General features: G+C 41.8%; 1 protein-coding gene across 1 annotated transcript in view; it reads right to left on the reverse strand.

Annotated features, from left to right (window-relative positions):
- Positions 1-20,428, reverse strand: part of PPARG (peroxisome proliferator activated receptor gamma) — a 49,471-nt gene that overhangs the window by 9,799 nt on the left and 19,244 nt on the right. The window contains exons 2-4 of the mRNA XM_075286944.1: positions 16,352-16,601; positions 14,348-14,517; positions 11,126-11,264 (exon numbers count right to left, since the gene is read on the reverse strand). Coding sequence (XP_075143045.1) covers positions 11,126-11,264; positions 14,348-14,517; positions 16,352-16,586 — 544 coding nt within the window. The 5' untranslated portion in view covers positions 16,587-16,601. The remainder of the gene's footprint in view (positions 1-11,125; positions 11,265-14,347; positions 14,518-16,351; positions 16,602-20,428) is intronic.

Raw genomic sequence — 20,428 nt, forward strand, 5'->3', positions numbered from 1 at the left:
TTTCCTATGTAGTCATATTCCGGTCATCTGCTATATTGGGAAATGCTGGATACCCCTTTTAGGTTGGTTTAACACTACTGAGTGTGTGTGCCAAATTTACTGACTTGTTCATTATTCCAGGAGATGGATCCTTAGCATTATAGTTATCAGTATGTCCCTGCCTATCTGCAACATAAGATCCCATAGTGACTACAGTACAGGAACTCCTAGTATCGTAGATAGCCTTAATGCTCAGAGTCTGTTTCCCGCCATGGGGTACAGTTTTCCTCTGCAGACTTTTTGCTTCTATTACTGTATACTTGTACGGAAAACGCCAGCATGTCTGTAGGTATAATTGACATGGTGTAATTTGCAAATCGCCTGCATCTTTGACATCGCAGCATTTCCGCTGCAGATTTTTTTCTGAAATGTGTGGATGGGATTATCCAGAATCCCATCCACTTTGCAGGTAAAATAAAATACAGTGTTTTTTGCCGCAGCGATTCTGCTGCAACCAAAACGCTGCATTTTTACAACGTAAAAGCCTAAAGCTGTGTTTACACAGTGCATTTTAAATGCTGAATACTTTATTAAATTGCTGTAATGCCTCGCACATTTACTATGCATGTCAACTGTGAGTCATTGGTTATTTAAAGGGATCCTATCATTAAGACTAGAGATGAGCGAACACTAAAATGTTCGAGGTTCGAAATTCGATTCGAACAGCCGCTCACTGTTCGAGTGTTCGAATGGGTTTCGAACCCCATTATAGTCTATGGGGAACATAAACTCGTTAAGGGGGAAACCCAAATTCGTGTCTGGAGGGTCACCAAGTCCACTATGACACCCCAGGAAATGATACCAACACCCTGGAATGACACTGGGACAGCAGGGGAAGCATGTCTGGGGGCATAAAAGTCACTTTATTTCATGGAAATCCCTGTCAGTTTGCGATTTTCGCAAGCTAACTTTTCCCCATAGAAATGCATTGGCCAGTGCTGATTGGCCAGAGTACGGAACTCGACCAATCAGCGCTGGCTCTGCTGGAGGAGGCGGAGTCTAAGATAGCTCCACACCAGTCTCCATTCAGGTCCGACCTTAGACTCCGCCTCCTCCGGCAGAGCCAGCGCTGATTGGCCGAAGGCTGGCCAATGCATTCCTATGCGAATGCAGAGACTTAGCAGTGCTGAGTCAGTTTTGCTCAACTACACATCTGATGCACACTCGGCACTGCTACATCAGATGTAGCAATCTGATGTAGCAGAGCCGAGGGTGCACTAGAACCCCTGTGCAAACTCAGTTCACGCTAATAGAATGCATTGGCAGCGCTGATTGGCCAATGCATTCTATTAGCCCGATGAAGTAGAGCTGAATGTGTGTGCTAAGCACACACATTCAGCACTGCTTCATCACGCCAATACAATGCATTAGCCAGTGCTGATTGGCCAGAGTACGGAATTCGGCCAATCAGCGCTGGCCAATGCATTCTATTAGCCCGATGAAGTAGAGCTGAATGTGTGTGCTAAGCACACACATTCAGCACTGCTTCATCACGCCAATACAATGCATTAGCCAGTGCTGATTGGCCAGAGTACGGAATTCGGCCAATCAGCGCTGGCCAATGCATTCTATTAGCCCGATGAAGTAGAGCTGAATGTGTGTGCTAAGCACACACATTCAGCACTGCTTCATCACGCCAATACAATGCATTAGCCAGTGCTGATTGGCCAGAGTACGGAATTCGGCCAATCAGCGCTGGCCAATGCATTCTATTAGCCCGATGAAGTAGAGCTGAATGTGTGTGCTAAGCATACACATTCAGCACTGCTTCATCACGCCAATACAATGCATTAGCCAGTGCTGATTGGCCAGAGTACGGAATTCGGCCAATCAGCGCTGGCTCTGCTGGAGGAGGCGGAGTCTAAGGTCGGACCTGAATGGAGACTGGTGTGGAGCGATCTTAGACTCCGCCTCCTCCAGCAGAGCCAGCGCTGATTGGCCGAATTCCGTACTCTGGCCAATCAGCGCTGGCCAATGCATTCTATTAGCCCGATGAAGTAGAGCTGAATGTGTGTGCTAAGCACACACATTCAGCACTGCTTCATCACGCCAATACAATGCATTAGCCAGTGCTGATTGGCCAGAGTACGGAATTCGGCCAATCAGCGCTGGCCAATGCATTCTATTAGCCCGATGAAGCAGAGCTGAATGTGTGTGCTAAGCACACACATTCAGCACTGCTTCATCACGCCAATACAATGCATTAGCCAGTGCTGATTGGCCAGAGTACGGAATTCGGCCAATCAGCGCTGGCCAATGCATTCTATTAGCCCGATGAAGTAGAGCTGAATGTGTGTGCTAAGCACACACATTCAGCACTGCTTCATCACGCCAATACAATGCATTAGCCAGTGCTGATTGGCCAGAGTACGGAATTCGGCCAATCAGCGCTGGCCAATGCATTCTATTAGCCCGATGAAGTAGAGCTGAATGTGTGTGCTAAGCACACACATTCAGCACTGCTTCATCACGCCAATACAATGCATTAGCCAGTGCTGATTGGCCAGAGTACGGAATTCGGCCAATCAGCGCTGGCTCTGCTGGAGGAGGCGGAGTCTAAGATCGCTCCACACCAGTCTCCATTCAGGTCCGACCTTAGACTCCGCCTCCTCCAGCAGAGCCAGCGCTGATTGGCCGAATTCCGTACTCTGGCCAATCAGCACTGGCTAATGCATTGTATTGGCATGATGAAGCAGTGCTGAATGTGTGTGCTTAGCACACACATTCAGCTCTACTTCATCGGGCTAATAGAATGCATTGGCCAGCGCTGATTGGCCAGAGTACGGAATTCGGCCAATCAGCGCTGGCTCTGCTGGAGGAGGCGGAGTCTAAGATCGCTCCACACCAGTCTCCATTCAGGTCCGACCTTAGACTCCGCCTCCTCCAGCAGAGCCAGCGCTGATTGGCCAGAGTACGGAATTCGGCCAATCAGCACTGGCTAATGCATTGTATTGGCGTGATGAAGCAGTGCTGAATGTGTGTGCTTAGCACACACATTCAGCTCTACTTCATCGGGCTAATAGAATGCATTGGCCAGCGCTGATTGGCCGAATTCCGTACTCTGGCCAATCAGCACTGGCTAATGCATTGTATTGGCGTGATGAAGCAGTGCTGAATGTGTGTGCTTAGCACACACATTCAGCTCTACTTCATCGGGCTAATAGAATGCATTGGCCAGCGCTGATTGGCCGAATTCCGTACTCTGGCCAATCAGCACTGGCTAATGCATTGTATTGGCGTGATGAAGCAGTGCTGAATGAGTGTGCTTAGCACACACATTCAGCTCTACTTCATCAGGCTAATAGAATGCATTGGCCAATCAGCGCTGGCCAATGCATTCTATTAGCGTGAACTGAGTTTGCACAGGGGTTCTAGTGCACCCTCGGCTCTGCTACATCAGATTGCTACATCTGATGTAGCAGTGCCGAGTGTGCATCAGATGTGTAGTTGAGCAAAACTGACTCAGCACTGCTAAGTCTCTGCATTCGCATAGGAATGCATTGGCCAGCCTTCGGCCAATCAGCGCTGGCTCTGCCGGAGGAGGCGGAGTCTAAGGTCGGACCTGAATGGAGACTGGTGTGGAGCGATCTTAGACTCCGCCTCCTCCAGCAGAGCCAGCGCTGATTGGTCGAGTTCCGTACTCTGGCCAATCAGCGCTGGCCAATGCATTCTATTAGCCCGATGAAGTAGAGCTGAATGTGTGTGCTTAGCACACACATTCAGCTCTACTTCATCAGGCTAATAGAATACATTGGCCAATCAGCACTGGCCAATGCATTCTATTAGCTTGATGAAGCAGAGTGTGCACAAGGGTTCAAGCGCACCCTCGGCTCTGATGTAGCAGAGCTGAGGGTGCACAAGGGTTCAAGTGCACCCTCGGCTCTCCTACATCAGAGCCGAGGGTGCGCTTGAACCCTTGTGCAGCCTCGGCTCTGCTACATCAGAGCCGAGGGTGCGCTTGAACCCTTGTGCACACTCTGCTTCATCAAGCTAATAGAATGCATTGGCCAGCACTGATTGGCCAGAGTACGGAATTCGGCCAATCAGCGCTGGCCAATGCATCCCTATGGGAAAAAGTTTATCTCACAAAAATCACAATTACACACCCGATAGAGCCCCAAAAAGTTATTTTTAATAACATTCCCCCCTAAATAAAGGTTATCCCTAGCTATCCCTGCCTGTACAGCTATCCCTGTCTCATAGTCACAAAGTTCACATTCTCATATGACCCGGATTTGAAATCCACTATTCGTCTAAAATGGAGGTCACCTGATTTCGGCAGCCAATGACTTTTTCCAATTTTTTTCAATGCCCCCGGTGTCGTAGTTCCTGTCCCACCTCCCCTGCGCTGTTATTGGTGCAAAAAAGGCGCCAGGGAAGGTGGGAGGGGAATCGAATTTTGGCGCACTTTACCACGCGGTGTTCGATTCGATTCGAACATAGCGAACACCCTGATATCCGATCGAACATGTGTTCGATAGAACACTGTTCGCTCATCTCTAATTAAGACTCAATTTTTTCTGCCTACCACGTAGGAATAGCCTTAAGAAAGACTACTCTTCTCCTACCTTTAGATGTCTTCTCTGCGCCGCCATTCGGTATATAATCTGATTTTCGTCGGTATGCAAATGAGTTCTCTCAGAGCACTAGGGGCGTCCCCAATGCTGCGAGAGAACTCTCCATCACTGCCTCCATCTTCTTCAGGAACAGGTCTTCTTCCGGTGGTGCCTTCAAACTTCTAGGCCTCGGACAGCCGACTGCGCATGCATGCTGGCCACAAGAGAGTAGCCGCTTACAATACTGTGTAAGTGGCCATTTTCTTGTGGCTGGCGGGCATACGCAATTGGCTTTGGCCTAGAAGTTTGAAGCCACCGCTGGAAGAAGATGCTAGAAGACCCGTTCCTGAAGAAGATGGAGGCAGCACTGGAGAAATCTCTTGCAGCATTGGGGACGCCCCCAGTGCTGCGAGAGAACTCATTTGCATACCAGAAAATTTTAACTGAACGGCAGGGCAGAGAAGACATCTAAAGGTAGGAGACGAATAGCCTTTATTAAGGCTATTCCTACGTGATAGGCAGAAAAAATTGAGTTTTAATGATAGGATCCCTTTAACAGAAAACCAGAAATGCATAGTACAATGTGCTACGTGTTACTGTAATTGAAAAAGTACGCAGTTCTTAATTAAGAAAAGCATTGTGTAAACACAGCCCAACATAAAGTAATGCGGGCTATGGAGACCAAAAAACACAAATGTGAATATATAGTAGGTAACATATAAAATATAGAATCCACTACATAATAAAAACTAAAAAATTAGGTTCGCTGACAAAGTTAACATAAATAATATTATTCCTATTTCAATTAATAATAATGAATAATATTCAGAGCTTTTATAATCCATCCAATTCTGCAACACCTGACATACTGTGGTTACTGCCATAACATTGTCATCTTCCACTGTCACTCTGTGAGACAGACACTAATAAATCTGTGACTATACACATGGCACGACACATTCTTACAGAGGTATTGGACTCATGACTAAAGTTTACAGGGAACTAAATCTGACGAAAATTATTTATCAGACTCCCCCTAGTGGTGAAATAGTAATCTTTTTCTAATAATGTCAAAAACCTTATTGACTTCAATGGGAGGCTTTTTTTCAGTACTGAAATCCCACACCAAATTCCTCACCATTTTCCTCCGTGTGAATGGACCCCAAGTCTCCATGTATGCACACGTCTGAGTGTACCATCCGATGCTCCTCTGAGGGAGCTCACGAAAATAGAGCAGTCCCCATAGAGGTAAGTACATCACAGAATACACTCGGATGACACTAAGATATCATCTGACTACATGCTGACTGCAAACTTGGCCCCACATCAAATGCACACAACCAAGTTGGATCTTAGACTAAGGCCCCACGTAGCGGACTGACGCAAAAAAAGCGCTTCAAAGAAAAGTTCAAAGAGGTTTTCTATATGGCCTTTCTGCTTCAGTTATACCTATAGGGAAACTGCCAGCGTTTCCATAGGTATAATTCACATGCTGTGATTTCCAAAACCGCAACAGTTAACGCCATGCAGGGCCCCCGGCCCCAGAGTCCTATTACATGTGCAGTCACGGTCACCACTGATCAATGGTATAACAAGTAGATCACCGCTTGCTTATAGCACCTTTTCCTGTACAAGGAGGAACTATCGTTAGAATTATCATTTCCAGAAAAAACCTAGAAAATCACAAATGGCACCCCAAAAAAAATCACTGCTATAAGGCAAAATAGTCAGTGCAAAACAGTGTTAGTTTCAGTATTTGTATTCCTGCGTATAATAAAATACGTCACTGCACCCATATCATTAATCTTGGAATGAAATCTACTGGAATTTTTGCGGGTACAAAGGACGATGTAACCCGTATATTTAATCGTAGGCTATTTGTATTCCTAGCATGATGCTAATGTGGAATGAATGGTGAACAAACCGATTAACACTGAATTACAGCCTCATTTATCAGCACGTTCCTTTGGGACTGGTCACACTGATTAAGTACATGGCGATTTCACCAGATCTAAAATCATACGAAAAGCAAATATAAAATATTAATAACTAAAAAATGATTTATCAAGATCCACACCTACTGTGTTTGCTAGAGAAATATCTCAATCAGCATTTCCTCATTGGCTTACATAAAATGTGACCTGTGGCAAGGGTGGAATACTCCAGCAGTACGATGACTTACAAGGATGTATTACAATTGTTTCATTTATTTATTAACACCAAATAAAAAAAATTATACATATATATATGTATATATATATATATATATATATATATATATATATATATGTATACATACATACAGTAAACTATAGCGGGCGGCCATCTTTCCTGAGCCTGTTAACAGCATTCAGTGATATGCTTTACAGCACAGTCATGGCCATAGGCAGCAATAGTCTGAAGCCAACTCATTGAGGTCTACCGGTGAGTTTTCTAGACTAGCTATTGTCAGTAGTGGATGCAATGATGGGTCAGTGGTGTTAACGATAGAGGTGTTATCTTTGATCATTATCCATTTTTTATTGTCTGTAAAGCAAGCAAAGGAAACCGCTACAGAATTGACAAGTGTCATTCTATTATTAGGCTTAGTGTAAAGAGTGAAAATTGCACACTATAGTATTTTTATATAGTATATAATATAGTATTTTTTTTAATAGTGGTGACACATTTAATTTTATATATTATTGTAATATTATTCTAAAAAGGGATTGTCTCCTAATAACCTCTGTATGGATACCTAATTAGGATACATGGGCTTTTAAGAGAGTGACGCCTCTCTCAGGACTGCACCTGTGTGTCAGAACGGAGAGCTGATGTGTAATAGTTGCTCTATAGTGTATCACTGCATATACACTATACATACATACAAACAAATAAAAAATATATATTACATAGATACACACAAAATCATACACACACATAAATACAAGCACATATGCATATTTATATACGCACACAATATATACAGCTCAACACAGCTGACAGCAACCACCTTCCTATAAGTCAGGGGTTAAAAGCAGCAGTCCCACAAAATAGTTTACTAAATAGTATGGGCTACCATGGACAGGTCCTGTCTTTTAATGATGCTTAATGAATGGGATTTCAAGACCCCCTTAGTCTTGCTTGCAGACTCAGACTAGCTCACAGGTAGGTTCCTGGGTTAGGTGGGCCCCCAACTCACCCTAGAATGGCACAGTACACTCATTGTACTTTATATAGATACTCAACTTACGCATCACAACCAGGATATGTGTCAGTATACTATATATAATATACTACCCAGTTTATTTCTATATATTGTAGACACATTGGGCGGCTGAGATAATATCTAGGTACAGAGTAAGGCCAACTGCTATCTTTCCTTCCTGGGGCCCATGTTCCCCAATCACAATGCAGGGCCCCCAATCACCAATAATCTAACAGGGTCCTAGAACAAGGTGAGCTGCAAGCTACGGACAGGGCTCTAGGACATAGAGGTGAGGACTAGGCAGCCCACAAAAACTAAAAAATAAATATATGTTGGCACATTTTAGGTCTTAGCAAATGAGGATCAGGTAATATTTGCATGCAGCTATATACTGGGTCCCCAGAATTAATTTTACAGATGGGCCCTAGACCCCCCAGACCAACACATGTTAAGGAAGTGATTCTGAGAATAGCATTACAATACAATCCTAGTAATGCAGTCCCATAGTATAACAGTTGAGTTATGAACATGAAGAATAGAAGGTGGGTTATTTTACTCCAGAATTTACACAAGGCCCGCCTATCTATTCTAGAGGTTACCATCATAGTATTTACTAAGTGTGAACGAACGTTTTCTATCCAAACAACTACATATAAACTGACCTACGAGTCATTGGTTTTCTATTACAGGAGCACAATGGGTTACCCTCAGCAGAATGTCCTGTCATTTATCTCCTGACTTCAAAGATTTTCGCAGTGAAAAGAATTTTCCCGCCGAAAAAAAATGAAATGCAAAAAAAAAAGGAGACTAAGGTTTCTAAAGCCAACCACATGCGCATAACGCCATGTTCACACTTGTGTCTATTTTTATGATTTTTTTTTACATAAATATTCCTTAGATGAGTCTCATTTATATAATATTATAAATTATTTTCACGACTTCTCTGATAAGCATTACATCGTATGTGCATGGATATCTACAGGGCTCCTGAATATTAGAGTAAATCTGCTACATATTGAAGGACAGTCAGTCAGAAGACGACATTGCTGGAAGTCTTTGACTTGACATTCCTATCATTCTCTTAGACAAAATGGATGCTTCATTACAAAAAAGTATCTGAAAATTTTTTTCTCTGGAAATCTTCAGCATGACATATGAGGGTCAATTCACACAGTGTTTTTTTGCGAGGATTTTGGTGAGGAAAAAAAAAACTTTAGGAATTAGGAAATGTTTTTTTCTTCAAACACAGTGTATAGACCTTGAAAAAACCGCTAGCAGTTTTTGCCAGTTCCAAGTGGATTTTCCGCAGGTAGAATCCGCCTGAAGGAAGCTAGCGGAACCCATAGAACTCTATGGGGAGGCGTTTTTTCCACGTGGAGTCTGACACAGATTACGCGCCAAAATCCTCGCCAAAAAACTCTGTGTAACGCGCGTAACACATTGAAATTAATGAGTTAAAAAGCCTCCCATTGATTACAATGTGTTACGCGCATAAGATGGAACCCATTGAAGTCAATGGAATTCTGTTTTGAAGTGCTGACTCTGACACGTGTATACATGTCAGGATGAGCGCAGCGTTACATCGTGGGAACGAACCCTTAGACTGACATGTCAATGGCGTTCTGTTTAAGCACTTATCAAAGCTGTGTTATGGATGTGTTCACACAGCTATGTTTCCATGCTGATTCTGATGCATTTCTGGATTGGAATCAGCAGAGAAAAAAACTTCAGTTCTCTTTTTCTCTCTGTTCCCAATCTGATCTGAAATATGTCTCGACCTTTCTTGCTGTTATTTCACACCTAAAAAGTAGTAGTATACCGTAAATCCAGGGTAGAAATCAAAAACTAAGGCCTCATGTACATGACCGTAGTTTTTATCCGTAATTGCGGATAAAGGTACAGACTCATACGTTTCTATGGACCCATACACACATCTGTATTTTTTTTACCAATATGTGACCAGGCCACAGAAAAGAACCACAAAATTTGTACCACATCTGGCAAAATGTAGGCTAACCAGTGAGGAAAATGCACTGCAGTCAGTACTGTGTAAACATACCCTAAACTAAAAAATGGCCTTGCTATCATATCAGCCAATCACTGCGCAGCTTTTATTTATTCATTGATGTTTTAGAAATAAAAGCTTAACTCTGATTGGTCGCTATGGGCAACGAGGCCTATCTTTCAGTTTTAGTCACAGAGGCCTAATGTAATTGTAGCAGACTATAAAAAAATAAAAAAATGCAAGTCCTGTCCTGTGTCCCCTGAAATAGCCCTCACATTTCTCATGATATTAAGAATTTTCTCCGTTTAGTCCAGCAGCTGTCTGCAGGCCCGAGGGGACGTATTGACATCCTCAGAGCTTGTAGAACCTGCGACATGTTTGCATTACTTCTCAAATGGTGCTTTAAAATCATTGTCCACTCAACCAGCCCAGCCGGTTCTCCTTCTTGTCACAGAGATGGGATGAGATGAAGGAATGAGGTAATTCCTGCCAGACTCCTCCTTTAAGCAGGCCATTCTGGTATGGGGCTTTCTCATAATGGCCTTGTTTTTTACGCCTTGTCACGGACGCATGCAGTTCTGATCACGTTCTTTGCGCATGAGGAGAAACCGGTCCCTTTAGAAATAGCTAAACCAACAAGAGAGGAAATTCCCAAGGACGCAAACGCAAAAGTTCAAGGTAAATACTTGAGGGAAAATTATGTAAGAGTATTTCAGTCAGTGAAAACCAAAATTTGTGCGAGCTGGCATAGTATATATAGATGCTACACATAAATCTGTCTTTCTATCGAGGACGTTGCCGCTTGCGTCTTTGGAGCAATGCCGCTGCCCTTGTTGTGCCAAAGGGCTAATTGGCATAGTGACAAAAATAGCGATAGTCAATAGGCTTCCTCAGGATTCCTTGGCGCCTGTCATAAAACAGGTAGTTCCTATGTAGGAAGGGAAGAACGGACTAAAAAATATTGATGCGAACGCAGCCTAATCCTCCCAGGGCATCTGTTCGAAACTCCTTCACTGATATTGCCCTACTGTCAAAACAATTTCTAAAAAATGTGCATTCATTGACCTCTGTGAGCACCACCTATGGTGGGTATGAGATGGCACTAATAGCATTTTGCAATAAAAGGTAGACAGCAGTTTGAGGGTGGAGAAGACAGAGAGAGCCAACTAAGCAATTGCTCAGATGTTTTTGTATCATCATACGGACTCTCAGGTTTCTCTTACCATTGGCGGCCTTATGTTAGAATATAGGGGTCCTGTGATCCCTGTTCTCATGATGGGTATGGATCCCAGAAGAGTGAAAGCAAAGTAAAAAAAAAAAGCAGAGTAATAAACTTACCATTATGAGACATCCCTACTGACAGGCACTTCTGGAACCGGCAGTACTGACATTTGTTTCGGCTTTTTTTGTGTATACGACAGTTCAACTCACATCGTTCATATATTAACTTCAATCTTATTGTTCTTCTGAAGAATCCCTGAGAGACAAGATTAGAGGTTGGGTTCTTATTTCAGTTCAAATTCTATCATGTCTCCCTGACATATGATAATCAGATATAAAGCACATCAGATTTGTGCTTTTTAGGGTGAGTTCACACTACGTAAACGGCAGCTTATTCTGAACGTAAAACACATTCAGAATAAGCGGTGTATAAAGCAGTTCCATTCATTTCTATGGGAGCTGGCATACGAGCGCTCCCCATAGAAATGAATGGGCTGCTTTTTTCACTACGAGCAGTCCCTTTGAAGTGAATGGGAAGTGCCCGCGTGTACGGCTCGGCATGAGCAGAGCTTACCGTACACGCCGGCCCTTCCCATTCACTTCAATGGGACTGCTCGTAGTGAAAAAAGCAGCCCATTCATCTCTATGGGGAGCGCTCCTATGCCAGCTCCCATAGAAATGAATGGAACTGCTTTATACACCGCTTATTCCGAACGTGTTTTACGTTCAGAATAAGCTGCCATTTACGTAGTGTGAACTCACCCTTAATCCCGTTTCCCAGTTTTCACCTTTTTTTTTTTTACACCTTCCCTGGACCTCCACCCATTATGCTCTTAGTTCTTAAGACACCCTATAGTATGATAATGTTACTTTTCACTTTCACATAACTTCAGCTGTGTTTGCCTTAGAGAGCTAGAAAAGGGATAGATAGATAGATAGATAGATAGGTTCCTAGGAGCCCTGACAGTGTTATACGCTATGTTTTATAGATAGGTTCCTAGGAGCCCTGACAGTGTTCTTCACTATGTTTTATAGATAGGTTCCCAGGAGCTCTGACAGTGTTATACACTATGTTTTATAGATAGGTTCCTAGCAGCCCTGACAGTGTTATACACTATGTTTTATAGATAGGTTCCTAGCAGCCCTGTACAGTGTTCTACATTATGTTTTATAGATAGGTTCCTAGGAACCCTGACAGTGTTCTTCACTATATTTTATAGATAGGTTCCTAGGAGCCCTGACAGTGTTCTACACTATGTTTTATAGATAGGTTCCTAGGAGCCCTGACAGTGTTCTACACTATGTTTTAAGCCAAATTAAGGTGTGGTTCATACCAAACTTGTTTGTCACAAAACTAATCTTGGACTTGAGCCACCCGAAGCCAAAATGAAACAAATTCTAAGTTTTTACTGGTGTAGAATTCTGTAGCTTTCAGCTGCTACTGAACCCAAAGTGTTGTTTGATGGCTAGAAATTCCTGTGGTCAGAATATTATTTCTTTTAATAATAATATGTTTAAATAAAAACTAAAATTAAGAAAACAACTTTTTCTGTTGTCCCATGGATAACTGATGAGGCTTATATCATTGCTAAACATTGTTAAACAGACCTATTCACAAACTTGTACTCTGGTTATTTTTATAGTTATTTGTATAGTTTGTTGTAGCTAATGTGTGTTTCTTATTTACGGCACAGATACAATTCATTTACACTGTATTTTACGTGTTCCTTATTGCCTACAGCTAATATTAGTCTATTGTAGCAGAGCTGTGTCTAATTTTCCAACTGTTTACAGCTGAAAACTAAGTGAATTACAGGAGGTCATGGAGCTGGGACCACACAAGTTTTAGCTTTGTTATTGGAAGAAGATGAAATTAGGGACTGTAGTAATAAAATGCTGAATAATACGCTACAGAAGATTAATAAGTGACCACATGTCAACATTAAAGAACCCCAGTAACGTAACGCTTCACTATTTCATTGCAACTTCCCCTCAGGTAAAATATCTTTGAAGTTTCCATGTTTAGAAGCATACTTTTTCACGTATAAGGCCTTATTCACATCCTTATCCATTTTTCCCCCATGAAAAATGGTTAGGGACAAAGTCTGTTTGTTTTTTTGTCCATTTATTTTGTCATGTTTATCATCATGTGCGTTTTAAAAAAAAATGGACAAAAGTACGACATGTATGTTTTTCTCCTGCAGAACAGTGGCTGAATACATATGTGGTGTCCGTGAAGAACATGGACAGAGCTGGATGGAAAACACTGATGTGTGAATGAGGATTGACTCTTTTAGAAATTGCAGCATGTCACTTATACCTATGGAAATGCTGGCAGTTTCCCGAGAGATATAATTGAAGCAGAAAGTCAGTAGAGGAAACCTCTGCAGACTTTCTGTCAAAAGTGCTGTGGGAAAAACCGTGATGCATTGCTACTGTGGATTTTCCCGCAAGCCTTTTTTTGCTGCAGGACGCTACGTGTGGCCTTATCCTGCAGCAGTCTTTTGAGCCAAAGCCAGGAGTGGCTACAAAAGCAATACAAAGAGAACATTTAGGCTAAGGCTTCACGTTGCGGAAACGCAGCTTTTTTTGTTGCGTTTTTTTGAGCCAAAGCCAGGAATGGATTGAGCAGAAGGGACAAGAATACGAACTCCCTTTATATTTTCCATTCCTTTTGTAGCCATTTTTGGCTTTGGCTCAAAAAAACCACAACAAAATCTGCAACAAAAAAAGCAACAATGTGGGGCCTCAGCCTTATACGTCTCCCTTCTGCTCAATCCACTCTTGGCTTTGCCTCAAAAAATACAGCAATATCTGTAACAAAAAGCTGCTTTTCCACAACATTGGGAATTAGCCTAAGACTGTGTTCACTTCTCCAAACACAAATGGATTCAGATGAACCCATTTAATACAATGTACAGCATCCGTCATTTTGTCAAACTTCGGGCCCCTGAATATGATGTAACGCGGCGTTGATTCTGACACGTAAACTCGTGTCAGAATCAGCGCTTCAAAACAGATTTCCATTGACTTCAATGGGTACTGTTTAACGCGCGTAACACATTGAAATCAATGGGTTAAAAAGCCTCCCATTGATTTCAATGTGTAGTGCGCATAAGACGGAACCCATTGAACTCAATGGGATTCTGCTTTGAAGCGCTGATTCTGACACGAGTTTACGTGTCAGAATCAATGCCGCGTTACATCGTGTGCACGCGCCCTAAAGGTGCTCTATGCAGGACTTTTTCGTTTGTGATTTCTGACAGAATCTCCTGAACAGATGTGAACATATTCTAATATAGCCATACAATATTCTCAGAAGAACCCCACATATGTTACCTTACAGCCTTCACATGCATGGACCCCATAGTGGAATCCTGAAGCTTTGTCACCACACACGCGACATTCTATGGCAATAAAGGAGTTGGAGGCCTCGTCCTGACATTTGTTAAATGACTGTGACTTGTCTGAATAGTAAGGTGGAGATGGAGGCTCCAATTTTATTGTGTCTGAGGGAAAAAACAAGAAATATAAACCATTGCAGAAAATTTCTCATGTTGCTTATTTGTAAGATATATCCATATACATGACGGCAGCCATTTTGTGGGATGACAACAGCATTTATGAGAAGGCATGGGATAATGAAAGGTGACTATCCTCATAAGGTGACTATCCTCACACTCACTGTCAATATATTTTCATGTATTGGAACACATTATAAAATGTCAAAGTAATATAAGTAATACTGCACACATTTCTAAAAATTTTAGGCTCCGTACACATTGCACTTGAGTCTTCTGTCAGAGGTATACACCATATATCCCCAGTGTATGCAACTGTATAAGCACACAGTGGCATATGTTGTCCATTGACTGTAATGATATATACATACATCTATACAAAAATAACATACAGTAAAAAAAGGTATACCATTTATATTAACTTGATGAAGACCAAAGGGGCAATCCATTGGGTAAATGGAACCATATGGATGAACATGACCTATAGACACAGCGTATATCTACAGGCTATATTACAAGGGTAATATCTTAAAACAAGTATATACTTGGATAATATCTTACAGGTATATACTTTGCTGTTCTGCAGAAGATGTGAAGTAGAGGAGCATTTGGGCCGATTTATCATGAAGGGATTTTTTAATGCCTTTTACTTGGCTTATGTTTTACCAATGTCTTTTGCAACAAATTTATCAAATTGTCTTAGACTTGTTCATACATTTGTCACAATTCTCTAAGTGGAGTTTTTGTGTGTGTGTATTTTCTAAGCCCAGTTAGAAGTGAAGGGTTCTTGTGCAAAAATTGTGTAACTTTTGAAACTGTTGCATTCACATCTGCATTTGGTAATCCATTTGGGGAGTCCACATGGGGACCCTCCGAATGAAATACCAAACTCATTGCAAAGCGGTGTGCAGTGAAAGCACACACACCCCATAGACTATAATGCGGTCCATGTGCTTTCTGTGTGCTGCCTGCACAAATCATGCAGACATGAAAGTAGTTCACAAAGTACTTTTTTGTCCGCATGTTCTGTGCGGACACCACGTGGAGAGCACACGGACCCCATTATAGTCTGTTGGGTCCATGTTCTTTCACTGCACACCGCTTGCCAGTGCATTCGGGAGTCCGTTCGGGGGGTCTCCACATGGACTTCCCGATTGGATTACCAAATGCAGATGTAAACGAGGGGTAATATATTAGACTTAAATCTATGCACCATGTAAACTACACCAACATTGCAAAACATTTTTGAAAAAAGGTACATGAGCTGTAGAACAGTATAAATGGCGCATGGCAATATTAAATTGGGTGACATGGCAAAAAAAAGTTGCATAAACCTCTAAAACACACCACAAGGGTACAAATGGAATAATAAATTGGCCCCATGATGTATCGGGAGATGAACTCTTACAATAAATCTACTAAGATTCATGATTTTTTTTTTTTGGCGCTCTTCAACTTGAGGTTAACTTTAGCCAACAGTGCAGTGGTTTGGGCACAAAGGGTGTCATTTAGGCAGACCTGGGGAGCACATTACTGTTTACCATTATGGTATATAATAAACGGTAAAAAAAAAGTTACACTGGTGAATGAAAAAAACAAATTTAGTATGGAAGTGATCAACAAAGACACAGTCAATATAACCATCCAGTCTAGACAACTGCCCCAGTTAACTAGGTTATTGATGCATTTTAGGCCTGTAGGGCACATAAGCTGCCTCTGTGTGAACTGTCCTGTATATAATTGAGCAATTACATTGTATCACATGAAGGAAATTATACAAGACTCCAGAGAACAATGATGAACATGGAATGAGTCAGCATACTTTGGCAGTCTTGTAGTTTCAGATCATACTTATAATCAGCGTCCATCTGGTCATTTCGGCACAGGAAATTCTTATCTTCTAAAATATCTTCATAATGGCCGGCAGAAATACTTGCATAGTCCACTGTTGCAAATGGCTTAATGTCAAAGTCATGGGAATGGCTCTCAATGCCTGACAGGTCCACTGAGTTCATGCCAAAATTCATCCCCCAAAATGGCATCTCGGTGTCTACCATGGTTGCTGCAGTTTCCTATAAAAGAATACATTTTTATTAAGAGGCTGGGAAAAATAAAGTCATTGGTATACTAGCATACGTAAAGGGAACCTGTCATACTGAATATGCAGTCCAATCTGTGGGCAGCACGTTATAGAGCAAGAAGAGTTATGGTATAACATGACATTCATTTGTTAAATAGGTCTGCTGAGCAAAGGAGTCCAGTGGGCGGTCCTACATAGTGATTGACAATCCTCCATCTATGAGTGTGCATAGAGATATCCATCAAATTTAATAGGATCAAACTAAACCAGACTCCTAATCCCTAAAATGAGCCAAAATCTAAACAAAGGAATTGTTTTATTAGGAATTTGTAAATCTATCAATCTGCTCTGCAAATCCTTCTCTATAAACATGCTGCTTACAGACTGAGTTGCATGACAGGTTCTCTTCTAAATACCCATCCTATAGACTTTACCAGCTTTTCAATCATTCTAATGTCTGTAATATTAACTATTGCTAGGCAGAGAATATGATGAAATGATATTCATGTAACTGAGAATATATCAAATTAATTGTTTGTCAAAGGAGGGTACACAAAGATAATAAAATCAACAAATTTCTTAATACCCGCTACTTCCTTCCTTCGAAACACGTAATATATGTATCACCTGATAAGAAACAATTGCTATTACATTCTGTCTATTTGATAATACAGTATTGTGACACATAGGAGCACACAATCCTGCCAAGAACACAAATCCAGTTCAGTTCCAAAGAACATTCCATGTAAGTGGTCGTATACCATGAACCAACATTAGTATCATAGTCTGTAAGGCTCAAAAAAGTTACAAGTCCATCCAGTTCAGCTTATTATTCTGCAATGTTGATCCAGAGGAAGGCAAAATCCCATAAGGTAAAAGACAATTTTCCTCATCTAAGGGAAAAATAATTCTTCAAGTCCAAATCCAGGAATCAGAATAATCCTTGAACCAATGACCGATCTCCAGAAACCTATTGTAACAATTCCTAAACCTATAACCTTGGTATATTCAAGAAGGACACCCAGGACTAGATTTAGTGAATTCCACATGGCAACCTCCTCTGGCAGAAAGTAAAGAACCTCCTTCTATATCCATGTAAAAACCTTTAATCTAGTGGTCCAAAACCAGTAGAACAGGCGTCACACTTGGTTTACCACCGCCATTTGTGTGTACCGCCATGACAACCCTCCGTTATGGTCATAAACACTGGTTGCAATAGGACATGAATACTGATTCAAGTTTTCTTCTTCTTTTATTAACTGAACATGGCTCGATTACCAATTAACAATAAGGGCTCGTTCACCCAGGTGTCCGTTCTGCAGGTTTCCGTTTCCTGCATAAAACAGAGCAGGAGACGGAAACCTGCAGGAGTCTTTCTCGCCCATTCATTTGAATGGGTGAGAAAGATGTCCGGCCGTGAGCGGCGGTGAGCGTTTTATGCTCTCCGCCGCGAAACCGGGTTTTATAATCCGGACACAGAGTCGGACATGCAGTACTCTGTGTCCGGATTTAAAAAATCCGGTTTCGTGGCGGAGAGCATAAAACGCTCACCACCTCTCACGGCTGGACCCGGTCTGTGCTTTCCGTCTTTTGGCATGCAGAAGACGGAAAGCACAGAACGGAGAGTAGAACGCAGGTGTGAACCTAGCGTAACTGCAATGACTCACTCTGGAAGCTGTCTGCTTCCTGCTCCATTCTCTGTTTATCAACAGCTAAGAAGAGCTGATCCGTGGGGGTGCTAGGTGTCAGATCTTCCCCAACCCCCGATATTTTTGGCCTGTGAATCCCCCAGTAAACGACTTTTACATGGGGCAGTAATTGCCCAAACAATCATTTCCATAAAAGTTCATTCCTGATTATTGCCATGAGTGAACATCCAGGAATCAAACATCTAAAGATTATTCACTTGCTTGTTGCATTTTTTTTAAATGACCCATCAAGTATGGGGGCTGGGCTGCTGACAGTAATCTGTAGGTGTTACTTATCTATATTGGTTAATACAGCCATATTTCCTAAATAAATGTTATCCAGGTTCTGAATCTTGCATCCAAGATTTCATTGGTATGAAGTTCTCACGGCCAAGTGATGAAGACTATTGAGATCACTTGACATTTCTAGTTTTGTAAGGGAAGTAAGGGCAGATCAGCTGACTCAAAGCTCTGAGTGGTTTCTGAGGTTCATCTTTCACTTTGCCTAATAAAATATGGAAGAATCATTATTCTAGGAAACCATTTCCATGGTCATCTACCAAAGTATTACACAAGATACCAAAGAGGCTATCTGGTCAGATATTTGTCACACATGGTATCTATTGGATATGGTAATCGACTGGACATGCAGAACATTTGCCTCTATTGCTTCCAGGCATAAGATTTTATTGACATATGGCAGGTGGTATGCTATGCCAAAAAAGGGCATATGGGCAATTTTAGGAATCCTACCAAACACGTAAGGATTTGATTATGTTTGGTTAAACCCACCTTAACTTTATCCAGGACACATCTTAGGGGTGCCATGAATTCACACAGGGTATAGTAGTTGTCTCTGCTGAAATTGGGACCTAAATCTAGTCACCATAAATCCTTATATTGATTGATGATTGATTATTTTATGTATGCAGCTGTTACTTGGCCATTGTGCGGTCGTATTATATGAGCATTGAATGGTGGTATTAACTTTTAGGCTATATTTTGCCTAAACCGGAACAATTTAGGATTTTTTTGCAGTGCCTGTTGATGGTGGTACTATATGAACACACAGCAATAGATATATATAGAGAGAGGGTGGGGGGCAGTATCGTATATAAGGCTAACCATAGACAGATCTCAATAAGGTATCTTACCATGTAACTAACCTTACACCTGTCACATTCACATATCGAAGGTGGCCATGTGGCACCTCAATGAGCGTTATGGCAAAAGCTGAGCCAAGAACTCCATTAAACACCTAAAAGAATGCCACACGAAGATGGCCACCTATCCCCCATTTAGGTTTTAGGTTCATTGTACAGCCCCTAGTTTCCGAAGTAGGTGTAGGTGCTAATAGACCCAGTAACCATATACAGAGTTAGAACATCATGTATTATCTTTCAATGGAATTGGCAATCAAACATCTGAGAAAAGTCTTGCCACAATGGAATTCTTCCGGGAATTTTCAAGTATGATCCAGGAGCTACTCCCAAGAATTCTTCTTAAGACGAAATAACCAACTTGTTCCTCAGCTCAGTGACTCACCCAAGCTGGCATTCATTTCTTTCATTTTTCAATGTTAGTACGACAGATGATAAGTATTTCGGCATCTAATCTGGAAAGGTTACTGGACAATGATTCCACAATAAGCTGATAAACAGCTGTGGTTAGGTCTTCGTCTAAACCTCTGTCCTCATTGGAAAGCTAACAAATCTAATTTTAGACCCTCAAAGCACTGGTATCCGTCATCGTCAAAAGTAATGTGACTGGTACAAGAAGACATTCGCATGAGTGATGAAACTGCTTGCGGGTTGGTTGGTCTAATGTCCGATGATTTTTAGATCACAGGAAAGACCATATGACTTTTATTCTATTAAATGGGTTTTTCCGGGGTTCTAAGTTTGGTGGCCTATCCCATGCCATAATGTTTGGACAAGCACTACGGCCTATTTGCTAAAAACCAAGCCCCAATGCCATACATTTTACAGTCTATGTGATGTGGTTTTTCCCGAAGTGGTTTTTGGCTGCGTCTTGTTATTACATGGAGAATTAGCCTTAAGAAGACCCAATGCCTTAACTGATGTACAACAAAGGACCACAAACCTTGATGTAACTAGATGTAGAAATCTGA

The sequence above is a fragment of the Leptodactylus fuscus genome, chromosome 9 (genome assembly GCF_031893055.1).
Source record: "Leptodactylus fuscus isolate aLepFus1 chromosome 9, aLepFus1.hap2, whole genome shotgun sequence".
NCBI classification, from domain to species: Eukaryota; Metazoa; Chordata; class Amphibia; order Anura; family Leptodactylidae; genus Leptodactylus; species Leptodactylus fuscus.